The sequence below is a fragment of the Tigriopus californicus genome, chromosome 9 (assembly GCF_007210705.1).
Source record: "Tigriopus californicus strain San Diego chromosome 9, Tcal_SD_v2.1, whole genome shotgun sequence".
NCBI classification, from domain to species: domain Eukaryota; kingdom Metazoa; phylum Arthropoda; class Copepoda; order Harpacticoida; family Harpacticidae; genus Tigriopus; species Tigriopus californicus.
In genome coordinates, this window is record NC_081448.1 from 2486681 (window position 1) to 2497246 (window position 10566).

At 41.7% G+C, this 10566-nt stretch overlaps 2 protein-coding genes across 2 annotated transcripts in view; one reads left to right on the forward strand and one right to left on the reverse strand.

Annotated features, from left to right (window-relative positions):
- LOC131886172 (D-xylose transporter-like) overlaps window positions 1-1006 on the reverse strand; it is a 6237-nt gene extending 5231 nt beyond the window's left edge. Inside the window, exon 1 of the mRNA XM_059234432.1 lies at window positions 268-1006. Within this exon, the coding sequence (XP_059090415.1) occupies window positions 268-491 (224 nt within the window). The 5' untranslated portion in view covers window positions 492-1006. The remainder of the gene's footprint in view (window positions 1-267) is intronic.
- A 3636-nt stretch (window positions 1007-4642) lies between these two features.
- LOC131886175 (cyclin-T-like) overlaps window positions 4643-10566 on the forward strand; it is a 13358-nt gene continuing 7434 nt past the window's right edge. The window contains exon 1 of the mRNA XM_059234434.1: window positions 4643-5319. The gene's annotated coding sequence lies outside the window, so the exon portion shown is untranslated. The remainder of the gene's footprint in view (window positions 5320-10566) is intronic.

Below are 10566 nucleotides of genomic sequence, written 5' to 3' on the forward strand. Positions count from 1 at the left end.
TGGCTTTCCAAACAATAAAATTTTAACGGCTAGCATTATCAGAATTTCCAATTAAAACTGAGGTTTCGCTTTTTTACCGAATGCTATAAATATCTTTAATTGATTTATCTTATAAGTTCAAAACTAATAAAAAGAGAGCGATAAAAGGAGCGACTTACGCCTAAAATCGACATGTGTTCCCTCAAGCATTGTTCTCGATTCCAACTCTGACTCTTTTTCATGGTTTCCAAAGGTTACTACTGTATGTATAAATTAATGAATTCTTACGCTTCTTCTGTTTCGAAATCTCGGCAGATTTCGCCAATATCGTCCAAATCCAAGTTGGACAACGTTTCATTTGGATAGCATTTCTGTTTGCCAAAGTGAAGGTCGTTGGCCATCTCCTGACTGACTGTGCCAATAAGAAAATGTGAGATCTCGCCCACGATGAAGGCCAAGGTCAGTAAGGTCAGGGTGACCGAGTTCTTGAAGGTGAAACCTTGCTCAATCATCTTCTTGGATTATTCAAGCCAAGAAAGTGGCGAGCTGACCACGGAAAGACACACGGAATGGTTGTGAGAATCACTTTTGTACTATGTAGACTCGTCGATCACGTCCGAGGAACTGAGTTAGGAAAGAGCCAGTTCTCGTTAGATGGATTGACGGGGGATTGGATGGATGTTATTCGAGGGAAATCCGATTTCGAATCAAACGTCAAAGACAGGAGTCATAGAGTTCACACACGGACACATGAAACAATGAAAAGGTTTGGGACGATCAATCTCAGACCGTCATTATGGTGCTTGTTGGTAATGATGACGGTGATGATGATACTCCTATGACTGCACTATTTCAAATGAGATCCTCAAGCACGCGACGTTCGATATTTGTATAAGATTTCACCAATTCCTTCAATCAGATAGGGCAGGCTTGTTATATAAGTTTAATAAGTTATCTAATAAATAGTTTAAGTTCAACTTGAATGACTCCCGAGATCACTGATCCTCTCCTCCATGGATTGACACCCTTCAGAGAACTGACTTTTCTAGGAGAGCCATCATAGTGATCTTCTTCTTCCAATTCGTCGGCATTGGTTAGTTCGAGGAGCATGTTTGTAGATTGGGAACGACTCTACAGATAGACTGACATCTCATGTCTGTGGTTCGTCATTTTGCACAAGCCCAAGCTATGCGTTGTCGACGTTTCCATTGTATCTAAAATGGTGGATGCCCTTTCACATGATGAGAGTGTGTATGGGAGAATGGGGACAACAGAGCAATACAGTGCACACGGTACACACACATTCACTCACATTTACAGCCGACACCTGGATCGAGGAAAAGCCACTGCCAAAATCGCTTTGATCTACAGTGTGCGTTGGTTGATCGGACGAGTTGGCCGAGTCCACCTCAAGACCACTTTCGGTCAGTGCAGAGTTGGTTAACACTTCTAGGCCATGTTTAGCATTCAAGTCATCATTCATGCTTGAAAGAACTGTTCGAGTACACCCGAATCCGTACATCGGTCCTTAATTTGAATGGAGTACAGTTACTGACTGTATTAGGCAATTGATGCGAGCAGACAGGTTTCGGCGCTTTTTAGAGGAAAAAAGCCGTCCGTCACAATTGATGGGTTGCACTCTAAGCACAATTTCGTGTGGTAACACAAGAAAAATTGATCATGGCATTTAGAAAAAAATGTTAGCCTCCATTTTACGTATGTGAAAAAGTTACATAAGGGACGGAGGGTTGTCATGGGCCTCTGGGTTCTATTGTTTAATACTCAGAAAATCCCATCGCCGAGAAGCGATTTGTGGGCTAGTGAGAAGTTCACAATGTTGACTGATAAGACGAGGCTGGGGTAATCCTCATTCCTGGACAAAGAGTTGCTAGCTTGCAAGCTTGTTAGTAGTATTGAAGGTCTCGTTTGCCATTTAGTAAGTAAGCACTTGCTATCGTAAAGGTGTTTACAGTCCAACATCATGGACGCAATTAAACTTGTGGTCTTTGTCTCAAAATCGAATTTACTGCATGATGAGAGTGACTAGCATGATTCACATGTTACGGTCGACCATTGATTCAAAAGAACTTGTTCACAGTTCAGTTATTCATAAATTTAGGAGATGGGGTCATCAATGGGACCATGCTCGCTCCTCTCCCGTTTCCCAAAAATGTGCCGCTTGAAAGGCAGCTTGAGCTTCAGCTATAACATTTTGTTGCTTTATGTAATCAGTTTGGACTCTTTAATCTTCATGCTGCATCTGCGATCCTTCACCAGAATGATTTAATCAGTTCCTGACAAAATTTATTGACGTGCGCGAAATGTGCAAGCCAGCCAACACCATGCTGGGTGTTGATATTAGGCAACAAAATGTGATAACACATCCTTTACGAAGGACTTTTGACTAACATTTTTTATAACACATGAGCAAGGTTGATAATTAGGGAAAAATATCAAACTAGTGCACACACAATTATTCGTCAGAACTCGTGAAAAAACGTTACTTCTTGTTAGTGTAAACATTTCATTTAATACTTGTAAGGCCAAGCCCAGTACAATTGGCGAGTCTGATTTACAAATGAATAATTGCTTACTGAGGTTTCAGAAACGTCTTGAAGCCTTTTTGTTAGCTTTGCTAAACATAAGATATTGGGCTGCTAAAAATATAGTTGGGATTAAGTGATGTAGCATAATATCACACAACCAGGGCGAGTGTTCGAGGTTTTGCTGGGTTTAGCCGAAGCCGTTCCGTTAGTTTTAATTGATCCTTACGAAGTACTAGGATTCATCTTGGTTTTTCTGGGTTATAAAAACTTCGAATGAGATTTCCAGAATCTGTCAATCCTATGGAGATTTGATTCGACCAGACAACAATGGTAGGTAAAAGAAACCAATCGGACACTTTTACTCTTCATGATTTGGGGAAGAACGTCCAATTACAACACAAGGGGATATGGGGCAGAGGTTAATTTGGTTAAAAGACAAAAGACCGCATAACCGACGCACTCAATTATTCCAATGACTGCATCCTTGGATAGATAACATTTCGATACAGAGCAGCCCGCCAAAATGTCTATCATGAAAATCTCTGCACAACCAGTACATTAACTTTAGTTTATATTTTGCTTTCCTCTGAAAAAGTATCCCTCACTAGCCCTAAGGTTCAAAACTTAACACTTCCCCACGTCGATGACCACTTTTTCAGACTAGATTTGGGACTCATATGTAGTTCTATCAAACCAATGCTACAACGAAAAATGAGCCTTCCTAGAACGAGAAACTAACACTGGACTATATTGGGTTATGGCTTCTTCGCATCTTCAGTTTAAGAAATGATAGCAACCGTCATCTCTATATTTCAATCCCAAGGACTGGCAAATGTAGTCCATTCCTAAAAGGAGAAAATGTCATCCACTGCAGTTTTAAGAAAACCATAGTGACATGGTGGAACATTGCCGTCTTTTCTAAGGTCCGTAATCTGTCACCCCGACCTCCACTGTCGAGAGGTTCAGGTTCGCTCAAGCTTTACCAGTTCTTCTTCATTCTCGTTTATGTGATTTTGCACAGCGACAAAAATCTAGAGCTATAACCAAATATACCAGTCTCAATTTAAATGAATCTGGAGGTGAAAAATTGCTACAATTGATCACCATATTTCATCAATGAAACTCAAGCAATCGTTATATACGGGCAATTTAAACAACATGCACTTTTGTTGTGTCTCCCTGTATTGCGTAAAACCCCGTGTCAGGATTATAAAAAAAACTGGTTAATGGCGTGCACGTGCAAGACGTTTTGAAAAATGAATCTGATCTGCCTATGAAAGAGGTTGACAATTCTCCTGACGTCAACAGAAGGGCGCCCTTTTCATTTGAACGCCTCTAGTAGAGGTAGAAAAGAAAATGTTATCTATGGGCCTGTGTAGGGTGTGCATGGTTAGCATGAGCGAGCTGGCTCTTGACTCTAGAATTGGTTACATTGGTGCTTGGGGCATTTCCGTCGCCAATCGCTCAAACCAGGCCAACAGAACATGGCATTTCTTGAACTTTGCCGAAGAATTGCATGGGACTGCTTCCAATTTCCCACCTTCATGGCAACCTATAGTGTAGATGTGAATCATTTGCGTGTAATCAAAGACCACCTGGTAGTGAACGGTACCTTCTCTTTCTACTATTAATAGTAGCGCCATGTAGGGGTATAATGGAAAAGCGACGAGTAGAACCTCAAAACAGGTCCACTTTTAGAAAAATTGAGAATACTCGTCAATCCCAGGAACCCACCAATCATTAATCATTGCTTCAATATACGTTAACAATCTCGTGTTCAAACCCTTCCCAGTACTCAAGGCGTATGTCATAGTCGGTACTTTTTCATCAGGAGCCATTCAGTTCAGAATGGAATGGGAGCTTTCCGCGTGCACTCACTGTATAGGTATGCCTCGCAGCTTTTGAAATCAAGCCGTTTTCAACCAGCTCCACTTCATGTTCTTGGTCCTCTTCCCCTTCCACCACCTCCTCATTGAACTCTCCAACCATCCGCTAGAGTCTCTTTAGCCTCCGGTAGGGTTTGTTGCACAGGTACGACATGCCAATGGTCTGAGAGCCAAAGTAAACCTTTCCGTCAAGCGACTCTCAAGCCCCGCACAAGACTAACTGACTGACAGTCTGACTGACTGGTTGCGTGAGTGAGTGAGTGTGTTTCTCCTTCATCTACCTCTCGAGTTCCTCTTCATTCAGTCTTTGCCTGGCCATGGTTGTGTCGTGTTGTGCGGTGTTTAGCCTCAGTTTCCCTCTGGCGGGTGTCTACTTGCTCTTGGGCTCCAATTCAGACTAGCAAGTACCTTTAGCCTCCCTCCTTCACTCTGACTCTGTGGGAGTTGTGGGTAATGTTGGTGTGTGTGTCTGTCGGGTGTGAGGCAGCAAAAAGCAACACGAAAATTACCTTCCTGACTTCCAAGCAATAACCGAGCAAAAACGTAGCACTTGCGAGGAGAGACTTTGCTGGTTCGAAGGTACTTTGGCAGAGTGAAGGGTCCAAGCAGCCGAGTTGGTTTACTGTATTTGTGTGAATGCGACAAGGTAGGCCGAAAATTAGTGGAATATTGTTCTGCTGCCATGAGCAACAAACATTGGCGAAGAAATACAAAACTCGAGTGGGATCAGTGCCCCCAAGATCCAAAGTGATTGTTGGTGTTGGTGTCGTTGGCGTGGAGTGGGATGCTCAGAGAAGATAATTGATAGCAGGGATCTCTTGAATTCCTGGAAGGATGCCAGCAGATGCTTAACGACGAAACTTTCACTCATTTATGATACTGATTAGAAGACCTCCAAAGGCCTGGTGGTAAGTGAATCTTCAATGTCTTAATGATCAGCTCACCTTTACGTTCATGATCCTCTGTGATCTGAACTCCTCTCGACATAATACGCACTGTACGAACAATGGATCGAAATCAGAATGAGAGTACGAAACGATACGTTAAAGGAAATCATTCAAGATAATTTGCTCCACAAGATAGAGAATGAAGCTCGGAAATGGAAGTCATCATCTCAAGTGAAGCTAGATATCAAATTTAAGAGCTGCTACCTTAATGATGAGAACCTCCGAGCTATTTTCTCACCAAATCAAACCATTCGCCGCCGTCCGCCCATCATATTTATTGAGGTGAATACATCCAGGGCATCTTGAGCTCTCTCATATGCCCTATTAATCTTAAGCCAGGATCTGTTCAATCATCGACGACCCTAAAATATCTGCCCGGATTTTGATCCACTTCAACTCCCCATGGTCTCTAATCAGTCAAATATTGTTGAGTCACCCCGTGGCTAATCACAACGAGCACTCAAGTGCTTAGGAGTTCTAAAGATAAATCTCATCTTCCCAAATGGTGGCTCGTTTCGCCACTAAAGCCTGAAAATACTGTTGCACAAACGCGCCAACTTTCCTCCGCCTGCTAAAGATTAATTCATTTGTGTGTGAAAAAAGACCGCAATTTTCCTGGACCACTATGGAAGCTGCCAAACTTGAAGCTCTAAAACGATTACCAGAAATACCGTTTTTTTGAGCTTGTCTAGTCAGACCTAAACCCCTCAATGAAGGAGCTCAGTGATTCCCGTACCGTTGAGCTTAAATGCTAATCTAATTGCGTTTGAAAAAAGATATCTTTCATCCATCTACGGATTGGATGTGAGACCCTTTTAAGGTTACACCGTCATATTAACCAAAAATAATCTCCATACTCAATGAACGTATCGCAAACTCTTAACATTTAGCAAATCGGTTTTTAGTCAGGGCTAGAAAATTCATTGCCCTTTTTGATGAACGGTGAATGACGAAAGTCTGTTATCTCAACCTTTAAAAAAAGTCGGTCGGTCACCCTGAGTCAGCGTGTTGATGAAGATGAATAGTCCTGAAGGGAAATTGATACTTCCTGGAGGAAATTTTGCAAATTGGATCCTGACTCTAGCCACATCCTGTCAAACGAAGAGACAATGCGTTTTCCACCCACGATGAAGTTCAGGAATTTCACCTCTCGGATAAGAGCAAAATACCCGGCTAATCTTGAGGTGCAGAATGGGGCAAAGTTTCTCCGTGAGTGGTAAAGAGGTTTCCTGTTCAAAGGTTTGCACGTGTGTCACGTACCGGAAATGCAAGTCACCTTGGTGAGGTTTTAAATGTGGCACACATTCGGACATGTTTTCGTCTGGCAATGATCCTTATGTCATTTCGCTACGATTTCTCTCATTTGGACTTGATCATAGCTAGATATGGCCGCTTCGGTGCGTTTTGAATCAGATCGCTTGGCTTGCCAGCACCGAGTGAAGAAAGGCACCTAGAAAAGGCTATGTATTCAATTCGGCTTTTGTTTTTTTGGCTCGGCATTCGAAAAGAAAATATCCGCACAATTGGCTCCTTCGCTGTAACTTTCATTCTTTGGGAGCACAATGGCTCTTTTAAAAGGGGATTGGGGAGGTGCAAAGGAGAACAAATATGAGCTCCTAATCACGTTATAGGAGGGATTCAAAATGGACTTTTATTCTCATCAATTTCCTTTGTCAAGATGGCCTAAAATAAATCTTTTTGAACATTTTATGGTTGTCACCCATGTTTTGTAAAATTCAAAACCCATTCAACATCCTCGAGTAATTGAGCATGGTTCAGCTCCCTTTTGATGTTAATGAAGAGAAACCTTTGGATTCCCTTATTCGTTCTTTCGTTCGAGATTAGAAATTTGTGGAGTGCATTTAAAAAAGTCAAGCACTAAAAGAAAAACCTTGCGATTGTAGGGTTTAAGTTTATCGTTGTTGCGAAATGTCTTCTACCCTTTTTGTAGTCAAAATTTCAAGGTAATTTTACACAGTGGAGTGATTTACTTACGTACAAGATGGTTGTACTCGTAAATGCATGTAGTTCAGGTCGAGTCCCGGAAGAATATTGGTATATGGTATGTTTTATCATGGAGAAAGTTTGGTTAATCCAGCCAGCCAAGAGGCTCATATCATTCCCATACGTCTAAATTTTGTCGTACAGAAGAAAAGGCCCATCCAAAAAGATAATGAAACCCCTAAATAATGCAATACACCATCTTACCCCAAGAATACTTCGCCTCAAAATATCGCCTTGTTTTTATCACGGGAAAATGATTTGATTGCTTTTGTTCGACACCGTTCATATTCGGGGTGAATGGTTCAAACATTATAAGCACCTATCTTGTTGAGAAAAATATAAACACCGTGCAATCCCATGCTGAATAATGCCACTCTCAAAGATATCAAATTGGGCCTTTTTGGTGGAGGTAAGATGTATGAATGAAATATTTGAAAACGAAACATGTTGGAATGTCGTCCTGACGTATGAAATGAATACTTGTTTGGCAAGCAAAATTGACCCATCCATCACCTCTACAACAAGGGGACAACCGCTGTCTTTGAATGGGGCGGATGATTTCCACATGATTTTGCACTTTCCTCACGATGGTTTTGATTGATGGCACTTACTTGGCAACACTGAGTTCAGCTGACGATTCTCTCTCTTTTAACGACCGCAAGCCTGAAGCCATTGGACCCGAAGTTCAAGGATCAGGGAACGCAATGCTTAATGGAGTATCAATAATCCAAGATTTTTTTTGACAGAAACGATCTGAATATTTCACACACCATTACACCATAGACGGAGTTAATTTGCTTGTGAAAAGCTGTTACCACGATGCCCTTGGTTGATGGATCTTTTGAGGTTCGTAATGCGTGGTTAATGGTCCCCCGTATGGTTTTGTTTACCACAAGTATCAAGGAGCCGAGAAAACCTTAGTCCAAATTTCCATGCCCAAACCAGGCATTTGAAAGTTGAAAGTTGGAAACGAAGAAAAGAACGATCTGACGTCTTTGAATACACTCTGATGATCATGAAAGGCGAATAAAAAAGTCAGGCTTAAAACGTTATCAAGTCGGTTAATCAATATGAGCTGCGGGCACAAGCCACATGACATGCATGCACATTGCACAAAGTGGAAGAAGTTAACTTTGAGAGAGGAGGAAAAACGGCTGACGCTATCGGCGTTCAAATCTCCACTAGCTTTACCAAGAAATCTTCTTTTGGTGGCTTCTAAAGTGCAGTCATCTCTCAACCAATTGTATGCCGACCAATTGCAAATCCATGGCCGATCTGGGAATTCGAGAAATGAATTCCCTTTTCAGAGATAAAATCAGGAAACGTCCCATTAAAGAGGGTGCTTTTGAGAGGAGTTGAAACACTCGCTTCACGTTTACAGTTCATCTTTCAGCCTTCCAAGTGTTGAAGGGCTCTTACAAAGACTTCATTCAGTTAGTTAGACGGATTGGGTAACCGTAAATTCATAGCCGGTCGTTCACTACTGTTAGTTGACTAGTTGCAGATCCATGATCTGTTGTTGAAATATCTCTTCTTTGGGCATTCCACTTGGTGATGCTGGCGATGGTAGTAGTGATGGTGCCAATGGTTGTGGCTGTAGCAGTAAGTAAATGATCGAGCACTCTCATTCTACGCAAAGAGAGACAGGCTTGAGAAAATATTTCATTTTTCTCGCTCTTAAGTCTTCCCACTCGTCTTTTCCAGCAAAATCTGTCATTGTTTAGAGTGATAGCTTGAGAGCTTTCAGAAGGAGATGATAAACCATATTTCGAGTTCATGTTTTCAAGAACTATCCATACAATAAGTCGTTTACTACCAGTTTCGATTAGGAAACGAACATTTTGGTTTACATTACATTTTTATAATAAGGAAAAAAAGCACCAAAGCTATAATCCGAAAACCCAAACTCATGAAGCCCGAACAAGTTGTCCCTATGACATTTGCATTCTACGTAAGTCTATGAGTCGAATAGTGAACGGTGATCCTACTATTAAGATGTATTATTGAAGCTCAGATCTAGCTCATAGATACAAAACAGTAAACATAATTGGTGATTCCCTTCATTAATCCCTCGAATTACCATTTTTCTTCTACTAGAGCATTTTCGAAAAAAAGGAACTTGGCTGAGATGCTTGCCTGCTTGCATGGCTGGTTTGTTTGTTGCTTGGTTGGTTGGTTGGGTTTTCACCACCGATTGTTGTGCATGTCCGAATATTGCATGATGGATGGGGCAAGATCGCAAGCGAACGCCGAATGTGAATGGTATTCTTCTTTTTCGTTTTTATGGTCCTCAATGAGAGTGGCAACATGAATCATGAATATGAAAAGGAAACTTTCTCTCACTCCCTCTGGCTCCATGATCGTTCTTTGATCTCCCAGGTTCTGTACTGTATGGAGTTCTTGTCAGGAGGACGGGAATTCAGTGATCCTTGGTTTCGTTGAAACCCTGAAAAAAAAGTCGTCTTACGTACCCTCTGGTATGCTTGAGCACTCTCGCATGATAATCGATAACTTGATCAATTTCTATCTATAATGAGATGACAGCACTTTTGGCAAAAGACGGGAAGGCGATCTCAATGGTTTGGCTCCCATTGCCGGTGGAAATTGAATTGCAAATCCCACCACCAACCACCATCTTGCCCGGAATCTAATGAATATTTGAATGAGCTATCAAAGCAGAGTGAAGAATATTTGATCCCCCTTCCCACAGTCACTGCACCGTTACACTTCAACAAGTGTGGATCACGTTTGAAATGTACTAGGTAAGGGCCCTTTGATGACGAAGCCATACACGGGTAGGTATTGTATAGGGACGGCTTTTCACATATTGCTCTTTTAGCCGCAGGATGACACCCCTGACTATTGCTTTTGTCCATTTGATAGTTGTTATTCGTTTGTGAATGGTGTGAGTTCCAACCGCCGTACATTTATTCACAAAGGAGAAGGGTGAAGAAGCACAGCTATCCATGTATGCTCATTAAATTTCTCCCAAGCATCATTTGGTCACAAAAGAAGCCAAGAACAGACAGATGAATGCGAGGATTACAACCGCACATTTGGATGCTCGTCCAAAATGAAACCAATCGTACAATGGCACGTTTTCTCAAAGTGTCGATTTCGTCATGTTTAAAGAGTTTTGTTCACGGTGGTTTGGTTTGGGTGCCCCAAAGAGTGAAAGAGAGGCTTACAAGCACAATTAGTCTG